This window comes from Sus scrofa, chromosome 6, assembly GCF_000003025.6.
Source record: "Sus scrofa isolate TJ Tabasco breed Duroc chromosome 6, Sscrofa11.1, whole genome shotgun sequence".
Taxonomy (NCBI): domain Eukaryota; kingdom Metazoa; phylum Chordata; class Mammalia; order Artiodactyla; family Suidae; genus Sus; species Sus scrofa.
Window position 1 is genome coordinate 85,774,342 of NC_010448.4, and position 20,494 is coordinate 85,794,835.

General features: G+C 51.3%; 1 protein-coding gene across 2 annotated transcripts in view; it reads left to right on the forward strand.

Moving 5' to 3' along the window:
• OPRD1 (opioid receptor delta 1) overlaps positions 1,235 to 20,494 on the forward strand; it is a 51,595-nt gene continuing 32,335 nt past the window's right edge. The window contains exon 1 of one of the 2 annotated variants that reach the window (XM_013999083.2): positions 1,235 to 1,360. Coding sequence is in view for 1 of the 2 variants with exons in the window: in XM_003356260.5 (XP_003356308.1) it covers positions 11,150 to 11,376 (227 nt within the window). In the remaining variant the exon portion in view is untranslated. Of the gene's footprint in view, positions 1,361 to 10,934; positions 11,377 to 20,494 lie in introns of those variants that run through there. The other variant, XM_003356260.5, reaches the window with a different exon arrangement.

Here is a 20,494-nt window from a genome sequence, read left to right on the forward strand (position 1 = left end):
ATGAAGAATGAACTTGAGGGTGAGAGTCTTGCCAGGGTCACACAGCTGGCAAAAAGAAGGCCCAGGTCTTTAGGATTCAATGCAGGCAGCTGTTCTTTCTACCCTATTGCAACCGGCTTCTCCAAATGGTGACCAGAGCCAATCCTGTGCTATTCCTAGGGCTATTGTCAGAGCACAGAAGACATTCCCCTGCAAGCACTTTACATTTCACAAAGGCCTTTGCTCCTGTCTGGCATCATTACACAATGGCTCCTAAGACAGAAATTTTCACTACCAGTGTGACCTGGAGCAACCAAGGATTTACTCTTTTACAAAAAGGAGCACCTCACCTAAAACCTTCTCCTGCAGGCATGAATAAGCTCTGGCCCTAAACCACTAACCTACTCCTCAAGTCCTTGCCTGCCCCACTTTGTGCTCCCTGCTCTTCAGCCAAACTAAGCCTCTTCTTGCTCAAGGTACAGACTTTGCAATTAATTCCCTCTGCTGTGTTTCACCTGGTGCTGTTAATATACCTGGAATGAATCCCCCCCTCCTCTCCACCTCATCCATTCATTTATTCATTCAACAAAAATTTCTTTAGCACCTACACGGGCCAGGGAGTATGACTTAGCAGAGGGGACACGGTGATGAACAGAAAGAGAAGATGCCTGCCCTTTTGGAGCGCACATGCTAGTACTGGGAAAAAGAGACACAACTCAAGACAGTAAATAAACAAGATAATTTCAGATGGTGATAGGCGCTGGGAAGAAAACCAGGAAGTACAAACAAGCTGTAAATAGGCTGATGTGAAAGATCGTGCTAGGTTTGGCAAAGGATGAAATTTAGATCAGAGCTCAGGGCTGCTGTTTGGGACCCCAGCCACGTGGGGAGTGATGGAAGAACATTCTAGGTAGAAGGAACAGCAAGTGCCAAGGTGCAGGAGTTAAGTGCAAGGTGCAAGGTGCAAGGGTAGGAGGGGTTTGATATGTTATAAGAATAGAAAGAAAAAAACTTGTACCTATTACGTACTTTCTGTCAGACATGTGCTAGGCTCTGGGAATACAAAGATAAACAGGGCATCGTTTTTCCCCCTAAAGAGTTCATTATTTGGGAGGAAGACAGAAATTACAGCTGACATCCATTGGACCATGAGCCAATAATTGCACCCCCTTCTTTCTCCAGGAACTTTTTCATAGTTCGTGGCTCCTGGCCCCTGGCAGCCATGTTGGACTTTTAGGCCAGGGGTGATTGGTTGGGAAGGTGTCACCTGACTTAGGCTGGACCAGTCAGGACCTTTCCTTCACGCAGGACCATGGAATGGGGGTTCCAACACTGAGCCTACTTGCCACTGGCACTGGAACTGGAACATTTATTAACTCAGGTATGTTGCAGCAGCTATCCTCGGGGTGACTAACCTTTCCAGTTTTCCCAGGATTGAGAGGTTGCCATGGAGGAACTAGGAGAGTGCCAGGATGGTTGGTTGCCCAAGCTGAGTGTTAAACCTGAGAATTGGGAGTTCCTGTTATGGTTCAGGGGTAACTAACCTGGCTGGTATCCATGAGGATGCGGGTTTGATCCCTGGCCTTGCTCAGTGGGTTAAGGATCCTGCATTGCCATGAGCTGCAGTGTAGGTCACAGATGTGCCTGGGATTTGGCATTGTTGTGGCTGTGGTGTAGGCTGGCAGCTGCAGCTCCTGTTTGACCCCTAGCCAGGGAACTTCCAAGTGAGCTCATGCGGCCCTAAAAAACCCGCAAAACTAAAACAAAAACAAACAAACAAAACCTGAGAATTTAGGAGCTGCGGGTGGTCCGACCCTTCACTGTGGCTGGAGCAGCAGAGGAGGCTGGTCTTTAGAGTGAGAGAGAGTTGGGGAGAGATGAAAAAAAGACATTGAGCTCCTGGGATTATATTCGTGGTGCCAGGGTCCTTCCAGAGCCAGTCTACATCCCTGACTGTGGGTTTTCAGACACCCCCTTTTCCCTCACAATAAATCTCCTTCTCTGCTTAAGTTAGTAGTAGGGAGTTGGCCACTGGGGAGTTCTGGTAGAGGCAATGGCTTTAAATAGCTGTAACCCAGGAAGTGTGTGCCTTGACAGAGGTGTCCACAGTTTGGAGTACAGTGAGGATGTGGCCTGCCTAACCGGCTGCCTCCCCAGCAAAGCTTTCCACACCTCAGTCTGGGCACTCTCTCCACTCCCAACAGCTTCATCTGACCCTCGCTCGTAACATTTACTCCTCCAGTATGTCTTACACATCACCATCTAGTCTGTGAAGATTCATGTGTGAAAAATCTTTGGACCTCTCCCCAAATACAGTGTCTAATGTGGCTTTTGTATAGAACGTGCTTGCTTCAGTTATTATATGTAATAAGGGATCCTGTGCAGCCAAGGGTGTGTGAATATTCTCACTGGGTAATAATATCTTATACCTGTGTAATCTTGCAGTATATAAGCATTTTCAAGTTCATTATCTGATGAGCATCCAACTTTTCGAAATTTGGATTTTAGTGTTAACAATAGCAGCTGCTGTTTATGTTGTGCATATTCTCTGGGCCTAGCAGGGAGAAAACTTGAGGCTCAGAGAGAGCAAGTGATTTGCCCAAGTTCGCCCAATGTATATGTCACAGACCTGGCCACAGAACCTTATTTTCAGGCTACAAACTGAAGCTCTTTCTGCCCTGCCAGGATCTCTGGGGCAGAGTGCAGGCTGCTCATCCCCTGTGGTCTGATTCAAGTCCTCTGGGCTGGCCCTGGCTCTGCCTTGACCCTCTCCAGTAGGGCAGGCTTCAGGTCACTCAGTTTGCCTGTCTGGCCAAGTCAGGCAAATTCGGCTCCCTGAAGCCACTGTGGTTGCCATGGCACCGTCCCCAGGCTCATCTCAGTGTAAACCTGGGGGCGAGCTGTTGTGAAGCAAATGGGGGAAAACAGAGAAATTCTCCCACGAATGTGGGCAACTAGCAAACAGCCTGCCTCTCCTTTTGATGCCTCGCAGGTGGATCTTAGGGCCATGCGTCCAGTCCCTCCATTTCACAGATGAGGAAACTGAGGCCCAGGTGCTTAGTGTTTCACAAAGAGGTTTTGTGCTGTGGCAGGAGGATGGGGTCAGAGAGACCTGGGTTCCAAGCCAGCCCCTGCATGACATTGGGCAAGCTCCTGAACTGCTCTGAGCTCTGGATTCGTAAGCTGGGGATCATGACAATCCCTCCCTGAAAGAGTTATGTGAAGGGTTAAATCATATCATATACATAAAAGTGCTTCCTAAATGCCTGGTAGGTGAATAGATACAGTTGCCCAAGCTCACTCTGCCCAGTGTGGAGGAGAGCGCATTGTTACAGGATTCAGGAGGCATGGGTTCTCCTCTTGACTTTGCTACCAACTTGCAACTAAGTCCCTTCACCACTCTGGACCTCAGCCTCTTTTTCTCTACACAAAAGGAGGGTTGGACTAGACAATGCCTAAGCTTTTTTTTTTTTTTTCCTCCAGTTCACTACATCTCATGACAGAATGCTAGTCCCAGGGCTCCCAAAGCTGTGTTCTTTCACTGCATCACCCTGCCTCACCACCAGAACGGCCCTGGGACCCAGCCAGGAGGCCAGCACCCTGAGCCCCAGGGCCTTTTGTGGCAGAGGGAGAAATGCCCCTGAAGGCAGGAACTTTCCATGAGGCCTGGGGTTGTTGGCACTCAGGCTGGCTGCCCAGTATCCGCCTCTGGTTCAGAGTCCTTCCCAGACTTTGTGGGGAGGACAGGGATGGGTGGAAGCGGAAAGAAGGAGGCTGGGGACTTGCTGGTGGGGATACCCATCTGACGAGAGCAACTGAAGGTGATTTTTTTTTTTTTTTTTGGTCTTTTTGCCTTTTCTAGAGCTGCTTCCCGCGGCATATGGAGGTTCCCAGGCTAGGGGTCTAATTGGCCTGCAGCTGCTGGCCTACGCCAGAGCCACAGCAACACAGGATCGGAGCCGCGTCTGCAACCTACACCACAGCTCACAGCAATGCCAGATCCTCAACCCACTGAGCAAGGGCAGGGACCGAACCCGCAACCTCATGGTTCCTAGTCGGATTCGTTAACCACTGAGCCACGACGGGAACTCCCTGAAGGTGATTTTTAATACTACCAGCATTAGAGTGTGGAGGTGAGAGATGGGCAGCTTCAGTGCTCCAGGGAGAAATTACTGAGGATGGATGAGGAGGAGAGATGGGAGTGGGTGGCGTTAGGGATTCCTGAGGAGGGAATAGGAATCCAAATTCGGGGGAGGAGGAGGTTAACAGTGGGATGGAGAGAAGAAAAAGAGGAAAGGCAGGAACTGCTTTTTGTTGAAGGAAAATGATAGCTTGATAGAAAAAACAGGAGACGGAGCACGTTTCACTTGCACTCTCCTGTCTGCTCCCTGGCCCCGGAGGCCAGGAGGGAGGCACGTATACTGTTCAGAGCCGGAACAGTGGGCCCTTCTCCTAACTGGGTCATACTGGATGGGCTGGGCTCCTGGGGCCCCGCCTCACAGGCCCCTTGTCTTCTGCCAGTTGCACCTGAGGCTTCAATTCATGCAAATGTAGCTGGGGAGCTCTGAGCCTGTCCCCTACTCTCCTCCCAGCCCCTGCTCCTTCCTTGCTGCTGCTCACTCATCTCTCAAATCCCTTCTAATTCCTCCTCTCATCACCCTCCACTCTAAACATATCCTGCAATTTGACTTGTGAGTGGACTCCAGGCAGGACCCAGCCCACCTGCCACTGGCTAAATCTGGGATCACTTTGTCTCACTAGATGGAGAAAGAAAATTTGATATAAACATGGTTCTTGTGATTAATATTAGGCATGATTATTGTAATAATAATACCAGCTGAGACAACTTATCGAATGGTTTCAATGTGTCAGGCACTGCAACAAGTTCTCTATTGGCATGACCTCATTTATTTCCTTCCTAATCCTATAAAATATGTATTATTATCATTTCCTCTTAACAGATGAGGAAACTAAGGCTTGAGATAAGTTGAGAAACTTATCCAAAGTCACATAACTAGCATATGGCCAACCCAGTGTACAAACCCAGAGTCTATTCTCTTAGAGAATTCCACCTTGCAGCCGCCAGAGAAAGTTGTAGTCAGGCCAAGAAACCATGTCTGCTTATTCTTGTATCATTCTGGGATGTTACCCCCACACTGGTTCATCCTATAGCAATGCTTTAAGCCAGAAATAACAAAAAAAACCCCACGACTAGAAGTGGCTTAAACAAAAGGTCTTGAGGTCCAGAGCTGGCATGCTTAATTATTTATTTTTTTGCTTTTTAAGGCCAAACCTGTGGCATATGGAAGTTCCCAGGCTAGGGGTTAAATTGGAGCTGCAGTGGCCGGCCTACACCACAACCACAGCAATGCCAGATCCAAGCCACATCTGTGACCTATACCACAGCTCACGGCAAGGCCAGATCCTTAACCCACTGAGCAAGGCCAGGGATCAAACCCACATCCTCGTGGATACTAGCAGGGTTTGCAACTGGCTGAGCCACAGCAGGAACTTCCCCAACCTTATTTCTTTCACTGGCTTGCAGTGATCTCACCCAGGCGCTCTAGCTATCTGTCTTCTTGGCTAGAAAATGAAGGTAATGAAACCTGACCTCCCCATTATCCAGATGGTGTCGAGATAACATGAAGTCATCAATTTGGAAGTGCTTCGGAAAGTCAGAAGTACTTTGCAAATGCAAGTGGTTATTATTTTATGGTTATCGCTAAGGTCCTGCTCCTCCTGGGGCTTGCAGATGGAGCCAGACTAAAGGCACCCAGGGGAGCTGCCAGTCTGCTCACTCACTCACTCAGAGCCAGTTGCGGTATTTCCATCAGGCAGTGTCTCTTTGCCAGGTGGGAGCCACCATCCCACGTACTAAATTGTTAATAGCTTCCCCAGGGGGTTCCTTTCTACTCTGACTCCTTCAGTAATTTCAGCGGTTGCTTCACTTTCTGATGCCCTGGGTTGGCCCAGGATTTCCCACCAATTTCTGTTTTTGTTTTTGCTCTGATCTGAAGTTAAGGGTGGGGCCAAGCAGAATGGAACCATTTGGCAGCCCGGGCATGGAGGACTGTGTCTACTCTGCTCCACCAAGAGCAGAGATGGATGCAAGGATCTCCTGAGCAAGGAAACTCTGCAGAGACAGGAACCCTGGGTTCTCGTGTCTGTGGGGAGATGACTTTCTGGACTTGCTCTGAGAGATAGCAGCCTGGTAGTCAGGAGTGGCTTTTGAGGTCCCATAGACCTGGCTTGGCATCCCAGCTTTGGCGTGGGCACATAATCTCACCTCTGCAAAATGAAATAACGGTAGCAGGACCTCACACCTCTAGGGCTTCTTAGGATTAAATGGGATAATCCACAAGCACCTGGCCCAGTGCCTGGCACCCAGCAGCTCTCTCTAAATGGCAGGCAACAGGATTATTTATGAGTTGGGCCCACAGAAATGGGATTGCCTTGGAGTTCCCACTGTGGCACAGTGGATGAAGAATCTGACTGCAGGGAGTTCTCATTGTGGCTCAGCAGATTAAGAACCTGACATGGTGTCTGTGAGGATGCGGGTTCGATCCCTGACCTTGCTCAGTAGGTTAAGGATCTGGCGTTGCTGCAAGCTCAGCGTAGGTTTGTAGGTTTCGGATGCGGCTCAGATATGATGTTGCTGTGGATGTGGCATGGACTGGCAGCTGCAGCTCTGATTCGACCCGTATTCTGGGAACTTCCATATACTGCAGTTGAGGCTCAGGTCAATTCCCCAGGGTTGGATTTTCCCCCCCGCCCCGCTCCCCCGCCCAGGGGGAGTGGGTTAAAGGATCTGGCATTGCCACAGCTGCAGAGTATGTTGAAACTGTGGCTCAGATTCAGTCCCTGGCCAGGGGAACTTCCACATGCTGTGGGTGCAGCTACTAAAAAAATTTAGAAAAAGAAAGAAAAGAAAAGAAATGAGACTGCCTTTTAAAGATAAGTAGACTAGAATCTATCCAAGTTAGAGTTGATCTTTCAAATATTCACTTTGGGAAGCCTTTGGGGAAACTCCTTTAGATGCCTTCCAAGTTTCCATGTGTCCTTCCAGTGTCGGGGAAGGGAGCATTGCACCTGCACTTGGCATGTGCCTTAGCTGTTTGGGGCTGAAACAAAGTACTGTAACTGAGTGGCTTATAAACAACAGATATTTATTTGTCACAGTTCTGGAGGCTGGAAGTGTGAGATCAGCATGCCAGCAGGGTTGGATTCTGCTGAGAAACTTCTTCTAGGCTGCAGACTGCTGCCTTCTGATTGTATCCTCATGTGAGAGAGCAGAGACAGCAAGCCAACTCTGAAGAGGGGCAGACCATGTGGGCTTTCTCGGCAATTACGTCACTCACAGACTCAGTCATAGCTTCTTGACTGTGAGCAGGGGGCTTATGCTCCTGGTTTAATAACTTGTGCTCATGCAGCCCTTCCTCATTTGGCTGAGCATCTGCTGTCTTACCAGATCCTCACCCCAGTCCTGCCCCTCTCTACCTTATGGATGTGAAAGCTAAGGCTTGGAGAAGTTAAGGGAAACTCTTTTTCTGTCTTTTACCTCCACCATAGCTATGACTTTCACCATAGAATATCCATGCCCAGGAAACGTTGTGGAATACAAATTTAAAAACCTCCCCTCACGGGGTTCCCATCCCACAATGGGATGGGCGGCGCCTTGGGAGCGCTGGGACACAGGTTTGATCCTGGCCTGGCACAGTGGGTTAAGGATCTGGTGTTGCCACACAGCTGCAACTTGGGTTGTGACTGCAGCTTGGATCTGATCCCTGGCCCAGGAGCCTTGGGGCGGCCAAAAAGAAAAGGAAAGAAAAACCCAAAACCTCCCTTCAGCCCAGTAAGGCTGGAGTGTGGGATTGGTGAGTGGGGGGGGAATAGGGGCTGGAGACAGAGGAGGGCAGCAATAAACCCGGTTTAGAACCAGGCTGGGGAGGGCCCCAGAGGCAGTGCCAAGGGGTAAGGGTAGACTTTGGTGACAGCCAAAGCCAAGGGTGGGGATGGAGCTAGGAACTGGTACAGATGGTCCCTGATTTACAATGGTTCAGTTTATGATTTTTCAACTTTCAATAGACATTCAGTAGAAACTGTACTTTGGATTTTGAATTTTGATCCTTTTCAGGCTTGGATATGCTGTATGATCCTCTGGTGATTCAGGGCAGAGCTGTGAGCCGCAGCTCCCAGTCAGCCATGAGATCACAACAGCAAACAACTAATACATTTACAACATTCTGCACCCACACAACTCTTCTGGTTTTCACTTTCAGTACCGTATCCAATAAATTACATGAGAGAGTCAACACTGTTATAAAATAGGCTTTATGTTAGATGGTTTTGCTAGACCGTAGGTTAATGTAAGTGTTCTGTTTAAGGTAGACTAGGCTAAGCTACCATGTTCAGTAGGTTAGGTGCTGGGAGTGCATTTTGGGTTTATTGGGATGTAACCCCATTGTAATAGAGGAAGATCTGTATTTCAGTTCCAAATAAGATTGACTACAGAATTTATGCAAAGAGATTTAGTTGCTTAAAAGAATTCCTAGGTCCTATATTAAACTTTCATCTGCTTTGTCTGTCTCATCAAAGTGAGCACTCACCAAAGTTGGAATTGAGCTTCCTTTTTTAGGGTTGCACCTGTGGCATATGGAAGTTCCCAGGCCATGGGTTGAATAGGAGCCATAGCTGCCAGCCTACACTACAGCCACAGCATTGCCAGATGGGAGCTGCCTACCTGACTTACGTCACAGCTCATAGCAACACCAGATCCTTAACTCACTGAGCGAGGCCAGGGCTTGAACCGGCATCCTTGTGGATACCATTCGGGTTCTTAACCTACTAAGCCCCAGTGGAAACTCCTGGAATGGAGCTTCCTAGTCAATCACTCATTGACATCAGGAATTGAACTAAGGTGGGGCCACAGAAGTGCACAAGACCTATTGTAGAAGTGATACACAAACATCCAATGATTACCCACACAAATATGTGGGATATTCTGTAAAGAAGAGGTACTTGATGCCGTGAGAACGAGTAACAAGGGCATTTGGTCTAATTGCTCATACAATGGTGGTGGTGGGTGCAGTCAGTGAAGGGTTCATGGAGGAAATGATATTTAAGCTGAAACTTGAGGGATGAATTGCATTTAGGCTGGGGCAGTGGCTGAGCCCTCCGAGGGGAAGAAATAGAATGTGCAGATATCCTGAGGTTGGGAGGGTGGGGAGGGGGCCAGAACTCTAGTGAAATTGCCCTCTTTCCTGTCTCAATTTCTCTCCCCTGGCACCAGGAAAGTCTCTGAAGTACCAGGCCCTTTGGGACAAGGAATGTAGTTTTGGCAACACTTGTGATCATGGAGCAAAAATCACCTGTGTGATGAGTCCTTCGATGGCTGAATGGGAAAACCTTGGGGCAGGGGGTTTGTTGTAGCTGCTAGAGGGGCTTGGACAGCAGCTGGGAGAGACAAAGAGAATGGAGAGGAGGGTAAACTTGGGAATTCTGGCTTTGCTCTTTCTGGGAAAGAATATGAGCCTTGCACATGGATGGATGGCTCAAGCCAGAGAGTGATATGGTGTGGGGTCCTTGCCCAGCCACTCACAGGGCCCAGAAAGTCACCCCAGAGCCTAGAGCTGGGGAACCCCATGTTGTCCCATTCTATTCCTCCTTGGGACCTTTCTTCATCCAACTGGTATTTCCTGAGCACCCAGTGGGACCTTAGCCCTCTACTGGGTCCAGGGGTCAATCAGGCCTGGTCTTCCCAAGGAGGAAACAAACTTAGAAATGATTACCACGTGGGATAATTTAATGCCTAGCCTAATCTACTCATCTGTAAACTGTAAACTGGGGACACTAATAATAGAATCTACTCCAAAGTATTGATGCATGGATAAAGGGATGGTAGGGAGGAGGGTGTTCTGGGAAGGGTAGGTGCCCCAAGAAGGAGGATAGTTCTGGGTCCGGGCTGGTCAGGTTAGGCAGAAGGTGTTAGAAATGGCCCCCTTCCATCTGCACCTACAGCAGCCAGAGTGATCCTTAAGGTGGTCTTTGAGACCCTGCCCACCACCGCATCCCTTTCTCCCCACCCTTGCTTTCTGCCTTCTCCTCTTCCTGGCCTTTTAATCCCTCTGACCACAGGGTCTTGGCACATGTGGTTCCTCTGTCTGGAATGCTGTTCCCCAGTTTCTTCCCTAAGTCGATTCCTTCTTAAACTTCACATCTCACCTAAGTGTCATTTCCTCAGGGGAGCTGTCCTGACCTCTGGGTTTTGTAGGTCCCGCCACAGGAATGCCTTGCTCTCCTTCTCTTTCCTCCATGTGTTGTAACTATACCTTTATCGATGTGATCTTAAGTTTGGTGTGTCTCCCCTCCACTGGGCTGTAAGAAGGCAGGGGCCAACAGCTGCTTTTGTGCACTAGTGGATCCCCGATAGTACCTGGTTCTTCTATTTGGCACCCAAAAAAAGATCTGTTGAACAAATGAATGAGGTGCAGAAAAACCATGGTTAACAATGGCTACTTATGGAGCATTTACTGTGTACCTGGCACTAAGCTAAGTTCTTTACCGGCGTCATCTTTAATCTCCCCAGCAAGCCTCTGAGGGAGATGGTGCAATTATCCTTATTTTACAGAAGAGGAAAATGGAGTTGAGAGAGGTTAAATAACTTGCCCAAGGTCACTCTTTTTGTTAGTGCAGGGGTGAAGGGAGGGGTTCACATTCAGATCCTTCTGACCCCAAAGCGGCAAAGGGTGGGGAGGTGAGTCCTGACTGGGGTGCCGGCGCATTGGAACCCACGGAGCATCTCTAGGGAGGAAGTGGGCAGCTTCCCCGGCCCTGCTCCAAGCTGGTGTTGCAGCGCCCGCCCCCGGTCGGTCGTGGGCGCAGACTGGCGGCCGCCTCCGGGCCACGTGGTGCGCGCGGCGGGCGCGTCCGAGGAGCCCGCAGCGGCTCCTGGCTCAGAGCAGTCCGGGCTTGGAGAGCGGGCGGGCGCCCGGGGCAGGACCGGTGCAGGCGGCGAGGAGGCCGGAGGAAGCACGCAGGCAGCGGGGCGGCTGGGGCGCAGTAGCCGGCGGCGTCGGGGCCGCAGCTTCGGCCCTTGGTGCGCCTCTCGCACCGGGTCTCCGCGCCCAGGGCGCACGGCGGGCAGGGACGCTGCACTGGCTGCCAGGCGGCCATGGAGCCCACCCCCTCTCCCGACGCCGAGCTGAGGCCCCTGATCCTGGCCAACGCGTCGGACACCTTTCCCAGCACCTTCCCGAGCCCGAGCGCCAATGCGTCGGGGCCGCCGGGCGCACGGAGCGCCTCGTCCCTCGCCCTGGCTATAGCCATCACCGCGCTCTACTCGGCGGTGTGTGCGGTGGGGCTGCTGGGCAACGTGCTCGTCATGTTCGGCATCGTCCGGTGAGTCCGCTGCGGGCTGATGTCCGGGACTGGCTCTCCCCCCCCCCACCTCCGGTGAGGTTGGAGATCGCGGACCTGGGATCCTAACCTCGGACCCCGCACTGCCTGGGCTTCTGTACTTCCTGCAGGGGGCGCCCGGGGCCCAGCGGAGAGACCGCTTCCATCTCAAGGGGGACGCTGGCCTTTGTGTGTATGTATGTATGTGCATGTGTTGCGCGCACGCGCGCGTGCGCCCCGTGTTTAACTAAACAACATTTGATCATATGTTGGTATACCGCTATTTCTGTATTAAGCTCTGTGGGACAGTTTAGTGACAGTTGTGTGTCTGTCACAGTTTGTGAATGCGTGATTCTGTGTTCCTTACAGTACGAATATGTGTTAGGACCTCCAAAAACCTGGTAGGTGTGGGCAGAGATGCTTGAGATGCCATGAACTTCTGGGGAGACAGTGGTGTGTGGGCTGTCTTTGCAGGTGGGGGCATAGGAGTGCTTGTGTGTCTGCATCATGGTGTGGGGCACTTAACTAAGTCACATCTAGGTATCCTCTTTTGGGGTCCCAGTGTTGTTATATGTGCTTGTCCCACACTGTCAGTTTGTGATTCTCTCTGTATGGGAACATGACAATGTGACTGTGTTATATAGAAACCCCAGGGGCAGGAGCGCATCCAGAGTGGCTTGGGCACTGGTGTTTGTGCACCTGTGTGTGCGTTTGCCAAGGGGGAGCCATGGTTCCTGGGTACAGCAGGCTGACCAGTCGCTCTCTGCTTCCTTCCCCAGAGGCCATCTGGTCGTGAGCTCTGGATGTGATTCAGCGAGGCCTCAGATTTTCCTCACAAATGCCTCCTCTCATCTTCTCCTCTCCTCTAACAGTTTTTTTTTTTTGTTTGTTTGTTTGTTTGTTTTTTTCTGGCAAAGGCAAAAGTGGTTTATTTGGGCTGGAGTGGAGTTTGTGCTTTCATGTCAGGAGCCTGAGGAAGCCAAGTTCTTGTCTTCGTATCTATGCTCAGAGAATATAAGACATCCTTGGCTTACCCAGAAGCAGCCTTCCTGATCAGCTCTGCCAGTGCAGACGGGGCAAAAGAAGGAAGGATGTCCTATCTTTTTTTTTCCCCATCTTTTGTCTTTTTCAGGGCTGCACCTGCAGCATATGGAGGTTTCCCAGGCTAGGGGTAGAATCGGAGCTACAGCTGCTGGCCTACACCACAGCTCACAGCAACACCAGTTCCTTAACCCACTGAGCAAGGCCAGGGATTGAACCCACAACCTCATGGTTTCTAGTTGGATTCATTTCTGCTGTGCCATGACGGGAACTCCAGGAAATCCTATCTTGACAACAACAAAGATCCCTGGTATTTACTGTTCGTTGGAAATGGGTCATCCATGCTGGTTGACTAAGGGTACAACCCTAAATTTCTCTGGGCTCTGGTGTCACCAGGCAGGGCAGAAGGCAGAGGGCAGATTGTGGATTCAGAGGCTGAAGATGTGAACTGTGGTCTCAGCCCAGTCGCTGATGCCTGTCATGGGGGCAGCAGGGGGGAGGGGGGATGTCCCTTTCCCCTGCCCTCCATCTACCCCGTCTGCCTCAGTTTCCCCATCTGAGGGCTTGAGACTCACTCTTCTTAGTTGGGAGCATGAATTTCAGAGTATGGGGTCTCTGCTGCTCAGGGCACAGAGCATTGGAGCGTTGGTGGGTGTGTGGGTGTTGAGGGAACTTTGGCTCCCCCAGAAAGAGTGGAGGGCATAGGAATTTTTTGTGCTTTCAGTGACTCATCGCCAGCTACAAAGGGAAAATTCCCCCAAGCACAGGCAGGATTTATCTTTGCGTTTTTATCAGTGATCCTCTCCACTTTACCTTTGGGAGTAGTGCAGGCTGTTGACCCGGGTCAGTGTGAGTGTTAATCCCAGCTCTGCCACGAACTGGCTCTGTGTTTTGGGCCGATTATTTAGCCTCTTTGAGCCTCAGTTTCTTCCTCTATAGAAAGGTGGAATAGTGGAGCCTTCTTTGATAGGGTTTTGGTGAGGTGTCCTTGAGCGAGCATATATAATGCAGCTGGCATGGTGCCTGGATACTGTAAGTGGCAGCTGTGTGTGTGATGAAGAGGAGTAACTTTCCAGACTCTTCAGAACCCAGTGCCTATGAAGGGAGGAGAGTGAGAGCGTGGCCACCCTAAGGCGGGCCTGGGAAGAGCTCTGATTCTGGGAATCCCGGCTTCCTGGCGCTCTAGGAGGGGTCTCAGTGCTCTAGCCAGGGGAAAACTGAGCTTCGATGTCCTCCAGCCTCTTCCCAGGGCCTCTGGCTGGTGGGCTGATGAGTGCGGCTCTCCTCCTCCCCCACTGAGCCAGGGGAGGGCCTCTCACTTCTGAGGGTCCACTCAGGGCAGGCCCTGGGCTCCGTCTGCTAGGGCTCCCAACCAGCCTTCTCGAAATCACATTGTCAAATGCATTCCCCGGAGGTCCCTGTGTTGCTAAGATATTTCCCAGGCCAACCATCTGTGTGATCACTGTGTCTCTGGGTCTGACTGATTTAATCCTCATCTGCAACCCTGCGGGATCCGCGTCATTGTCATCTCCATTCTGTAGGTGAGGAATCGGGCAGTTTGGAGGGAAGCAGAGTGGCTTGTTCTCCTCAGGTCCCACAGGTGGCCCCAGACCAGGAGTTAGAACCCTGGTCTTGCCTAGAACTTTTTCCATAGCTGCTTAGGATAGGGGGCAAAGAATTGCATGGAAGGAGGGGGCAGAATCCTGTCCTTCCTCTTGTCCTAGGATTCTCAGAATGATGGAGACAAAAGGACAGTGACCGCACACATCGTTCAGCATACGTATTTTAGGCTGCCGTCCCTGGGGGAGGGGAATGAGGGCCATCCCCCTCCCCCCACTTAATCTTTCCTCAGTGAGAGGGAGCTGGGGACTGGGCAGCTTCCTGAGGCTTCTGCTTCTGCTGGAGAGCAGCGGAGGGAGGGGAGCCAGGAAGGAGAAAACCTCCCAGGTATCTGCAGTTCCCCGACACCCCATGCAGAGCCCAGCCCCCCCCAAGAAGTGAGTCAGTTGCTGGGTGGAATGAATGAGTGATTGAATGAATCAATTCTGCCTGTCAGTCTTGAGCTCAGGCTATTTGGGGAGTAGGGTAAGGTTTGCAAAGGAAGGTCCAGAGGACCCTTGAGGCCGACAAGCAGGGTGGTGTAGTGGCAGAGCTGAGGCTCTGAAGCCAGGCAAATCTACATGCAGATCCTGAGCCCAAAGCCACTTGCTGTGTATTTGCTCTTGTGACTTCACCTTTCTCGTTGCTTCACCTGTGAAGGAGAAGTAACAGCAGTGCATCTGTAAGGATTAAATGAGATAGCATGTTGTGTCTGAGCCTTTTAAGCTCTTTCTAACAGGCAAGGTCTCTATAAAAGAAATGAAAAGAATGAACTCATTCAAGAAAAATCCCATGGGAGTTCCCTTGTGGTGCAGCAGGTTAAGGAGCTGGCATCGTCACTGCTGTGGCCTCAGTTGCTCCAGTGGTGCGGGTTTGAATCCTGGCCCGGGAACTTCTGCATACCTCAGACGCAGAAAAAAAAAATCCTATGGATGCGCTGTGCTAGATGCTGAAATACAACAGTGGGGAAGAAATTGCACAGCCCCTGCCCTCATGGGAGAAGTAGACATTCATCAACCAGGCATCCAGCACATTTAAATTTGCAGCTGTGGCGTTCCCATTGTGGCTCAGTGGTTAACGAATCCGACTAGGAACCATGAGATTGTGGGTTTGATCCCTGCCCTTGCTCAGTAGGTTAAGGATCTGGTGTTGCGTGAACTATGGTGTAGGTTGCAGATTCGGCTCAGATCCTGCGTTGCTGTGGCTCTGGCGTAGGCTGGTGGCTACAGCTCCGATTCGACCCCTAGCCTGGGAACCTCCATATGCCGCGGGTGTGGCCCTAGAAAAGGCAAAAAGACCAAAAAAAAAAAAAATTTGCAGCTGTGCTGAGGGCTGTGGAAGAGTATGAGGGGGCTGTGGGAGCCCACCATGGGGGGAGGGTCTCACCTGGACAGGGAGTTTAGGGAAGGCCTCTGAAGAGCTGAAGGATGAGCAGGGGCGGAACTGGGTAAGAAGCTGAGGGATGAGCCTGTGATGGGAAGCCAGACATGGACAAGGGGCTGAAAAGAAAAAGAACACAGAAATCTCAGAATCCCAGTGCACAAAATACTCTCCATTTGCTCCTCCCTGACACTCTGACCCTCTCCCTGCTCCATGGACCTGCCTGAGAAGCTCACTCATCCTTCTGGGATACGTGAGAGGGACCTCTGAGAATTGCACTCTTAGCAAACAGCATGTGGTTGCTGAGGCTTCCATGAAGTATGAGCAAGGGTTCGGGGGATCTCTGGTCCTCACTTCCTACCCCTGCAGGGTAAGTTCTGCCTTCATGGAGACTTAGTGAGTCTTTTTTTTTTGGCTGTGGCATGCAGAAGTTCCCGGGCTAGGGGTCGAACCTATGCCACAGCAGTGACCTGAGCTACAGCAGCGACAGTGCCAGATTCTTGACTTAGGCCACCAGGGAACTCCTCGGTGGGTCTTTAGAGCGGATACCCCACAAGTCCTCCTGGGTGGAGTTGTGCCCTGGCATTTTAGAGTTCCCTCTAGGCAGCCCTCTAGGCAGGGTGGAATGCGAAGGGCTTACAGACCCCTGCATATCAGGTGTGTGAGCCCATCTTCTCTCTGCGGCCCAATCTCCCAATCTCAGGCTGGCCCTAAATCCAGGTAGGATGGAGTTGATGCTTCTCCATCCGGTCTCTTGACAACCTGCCCTGTCACCTGCCTCCACCTCTCCTTGACCCTGGTTTCAGCAGGTTTGCACCCTGCCGTGTCTCTTACCAGCCACCACCCCCTGGGGCCTCCCTGCCTCCTAGCAGCCCAGCCTGCCTTTTCATGATTCTCTTTCAGGCTATGCACTTCTCTGCCCCTTGAGCTCTTCCTCAGCTGGTATCTCTTCTGACTCCTGTATCAAGTGCCAGCTCTGCCACCTGACTCCTGTATCAAGTGCCAGCTCTGCCACCTGCCAAGATCTTTAGCCGGTTGGCTGGCCACTCTGCACCTCAGTTTCTTCATTTATAAAATGTGGATCATAGCCCCTGCCTCAGAGGCACCTTTGTCCTAAAGGAAGATGCTGTTGGTAAAGCATCGTGTTTACCCTCCCATCCCAGCTGACTGCAGCAGGAGCAGCGAGGGGAGGTTGGGCTGGGCAGCCTGGCAGAGGTCAGGGTCACGAGAGATGAATGAAAGAGTCTGGTTGTCCCCTCTGTCTCCTATCGAGGTGCCAGGGGTTCCTGGGACAAGTGCTCAGCCGGGGAGCTCCAAGTCCCCGGCTTGCTTGTGGAGATCTGGCACGAGCCCCTTGCCCTCTTGTCTCCCTCTGCTCTTTAGCCCAGGTTGGGGTCTGTGGACCCAGGGCCCCTAGGCCAGGGGAGAGCCCAGTGAGGTGACACAGTGGTAAAGGTCCCAGTGGGGGTGGGGGAGCGATAGGTCATGGGGATCTCTAGCCCAGCTCAAACATGTCCTAGATGCTCTGTGGCTCTGCGCAAGCAGCTCAACTTCCCTGAACCTCTTTTTCTGCATTTGCGAAATTGGAGTCATCAGGACGGGTTATTGGAAAGATTAAGTGAGATCACGTGTGTAAAGATCACACAGTAGGTCCTCAGTATATGCCAGGTATTGAGATTAGCAGGCCCCCTGCAGCTGCTGTCGGCAGGCAGAGCCGGTGGCCTTGAGGCCTGATTGTCTCTGTTTCCACCTTGGGTCCCTTCCTGCTTCCCTCATTGTCTGCACATTGACTCATTTCAACTAGCATTTATGATGCTGACCCAGCTAGGCCTGTTCAGCCTCAGCTCAGCCTCAGCTCCCACTGCCCGGACTCTCAGCTTAAGCCTCAGTGTGGCCTCTGGCTTATGACCTGCTCCCAGAACCCCCTAGTTAGTTACAGCTGCAGGGACACTTGCAGCTTCCAGGAGCTATGGGAGTCCTGGGGTGGGGGGGCTTGACTCAGCCTGAGCAGGTGGTGTCTGGCTGAGTCGTGAAGCGGGAGCAGTAGTCAGCTCCATGGAGAGGTGAGGGCGGAGCATTCTAGGCAGAGGGAACAGCATGAGCAAAGAAGGCTTTAGCGGATGATCGGTTGGCAGAGCTGAGGGCAGGGAGGTTCACCATGGCTGAACTGAGAGTACCAGGGGCTGGGCTGGCTGTGAGGCTGGAGAGGCTGCCAGGTGTCCTCCCCACCACAGGTATTGGGAGCACCTGCTGTGTGCTAAGCTGCAGCCAAGCCCTGGGGCCAGTGATGAACTCTGGTTCTGCTTTCCAGAATTCCTGGGGAGGTGCAAATGTTAGAGGAACTGCATGGACCGTCCCCAGGGATTTGGGAGGGAGTCTTTCCGATGGGTAGGGGAGAGGGAAGGGAGGACAGAGAACATGACAGTGTTAGAGGCCAGGGGCCAGGGGATGTGCTGAGGCTCCAGTTATGAGACTGGACAGGTTCTTGGGGCCCACGGCGAGGTGAGGCAGCCATGCTGTAGATGAGGGGATTTTGGGTCCCAGGCTATGGGGAAGAGGACTTTGGAGCCATTGGTGCAGAATGGAGTTCCAGAGGAGGAATTTGGTGTGGGTGGGTGTGGGGTGGATTGAATGGGGTCAGCTCAGGGCGATGGAAGAGGGCTGGGTGACCGTGGACAGGTCCCAGAAACCCTGGCCCTGGTTGTCCCTTTCTAAGATGGAGTGTCGTGAGACTTTCCTACAAGAAGGCAGGAGGCTGGGCCGGAGGAGCTGGTGAGGCTGAGCAGGGAGGGCAGGCAGCAGCCCTGGCTGGAGTTTCTGCAGTGCCTCCTGGCCCTGCCCCAGGGCCTCCGCTTACTAGGTCTCCGGTTCACTCCCTGGGGAGCATATGTGACTCACAGGCACACTGGGGAGAAGCCAGAGCAGTCACAGAGGGCGCTGGAGAGCCTCTCCTGAGCTCCTGCCACATGCCAGAAGCTTCTCCAAGCTGCATGATGGCCCTGCAAGGGGGTTGTAGATGAGGACGGCGAGGCTCAGAGCGGGCAGGTGCCTCTCCCCACCAGAGAGGGGCAAACCCAGGTCTTTCCAGCTCCAAAACCCCTCCTTGTCCACTCTGCCAGTCCAGTCCATGAGACACATGGGAAATGGAGGTGAGAGCTGGGGCTGTCTAGTTGAAGAAGGGAGCACCAGCGCTGGAGAGCAGGGCAGGCTGCTGTCTGCAAACCTCTGAGGCTTCTGCATGGAGTAATAGCGGAGAGCCTGGACATCGGCACCAGACTGGCCTGGGATCATATTTACTAAGAGAGGAGCTTGGGCGATACACATATAACATCTCTGAGCCTCAGTTTTCTCATCTGTGAAATGGGAGTAGCAGTGGACCCTCATAGAGTGGTTATGAGAAGTTCATGAGGCTTGACGTGCAGGACTTCAGCACAGAGCAGGGAACTTGGTAAGTATCCTATAAACATTTTCTATTATTATGTCTATTTAGAAGAAGAGTGAGACCTGCTTCTCATTCGTTTGTTAAATATTTATCGGGGAGCTAGAATTATTGGGTGGATGCTGCAGGGAAACTTTATCAGCTCAGTACTAGACATTTTCTTTTGTAATAAACATGGTAACATAAATCACTACAAGTAACACTGTAGTTATTTCAGAAAATACGAGTAGATTAAGCAGAGACAGACATTACCCATAATCCTACCATGAAGAGAAAAGCTTTGTCATTTTGGTGTATTTCCTTCCCATCTCTTTCTGTGTCCCTTGCTCTGCATATGTGTGTGCATGTGTGTGTGTGCTTGTTTTAATGACATTAGGGTCATACTATATTGAAATAATGATCACATCATATAAAATACTTTTTAAGCTGTCTTTTCACATACCATTGTGTCATGAGTGTATTCTCATTTATCAAATATTCCTTGAAGACAGGATGTTTTTCTTTGGCCTGTACCTGTGGCATGAAGAAGTTCCCGGGGCCAGGAATTGAACCTGCACCACAGCAGTGACCCAACCCACTGCAGTGACAACCCCAGATTCTTAACCCACTAGCGCAAGATTCAGGGAACTCCTGAAGACATGATTTTTGGTGGCTGATTGTGTGAATGTATTCTCTAGGGGGGACTTAATGTTGTTTCACATATTATGGCATTCTAAATAGTGTCTATGAATATTCTTGAACACATGTTTGTATACATCTTATGTTATTTTTATAAAGGATTTTATAGCAGAATTGTTCAGGAAGGTATGAACAGAATTCCCACTGTGGCACAATGGGATTGGTGGTGTCTTGTGAGCACTGGGATGCAGGTTTGATCCCCAGCCCGGCATAGTGGGTTAAGGATCCCCCATTGCTGCAGCTTTGGCTTAGGTCGCAATTACGGCTCAGATCTGATCCCTGGCTGGGGAACTCCATATGCAACATGGTGGCCAAAAAAGAAAAAAGAAGGTATGGGCCGCTGTGTAATACAGGGAGTTTCCTGTCACTGAAGGCATGCAAGAGCACACTGGCAAACCACTATGTGGAGGTTTGGCACTGGAGATTTCGGTGGAGAAAGATAGACCAAGCATAATTTCAGGCTCTTCTCCCCACAGCTGAGACTCGGGACGAATGCTTCTCAGATTCTGTGATCTCAGATTTCCCTTCTCCCCTTCCTGGCAGATGATGCTTGAACTTTGAGAGGAAGGGGGCTGTGCAAGGGCAAAGCATGATTTCATTAACCTCAGAGTCCTGGGACCTTTAAATCTAATTGGCTACCCAGAGCATCATAACACGCACAGGAAGAGGGATAATCGCGGGGTAGAGCAGAAAGCCTGGCTTAAATTAGCAATTTACCATCATGCAGGCTGCGGCGGCGGCCCCATTACCAGCTGGGGGGTGTGGAGTGGGGTGGGGTATCTGGGGTGTGTTGTGTTGATTTATAGCTCCCAGTGCAGCTGCAGAAATCAGCAGCTTTGTCTGGGGCCGGGGTGAGTGCAGAAAGAATCTTTCTTCTGCAGCTTTCCGAGTCTTTCTTGATAAGTGGAAGGAACTCAAACTTCAGACTCCTGTGAGGTCAAAAAGTCCCATTCAGAGTTCCCGTCGTGGCGCAGTGGTTAACGA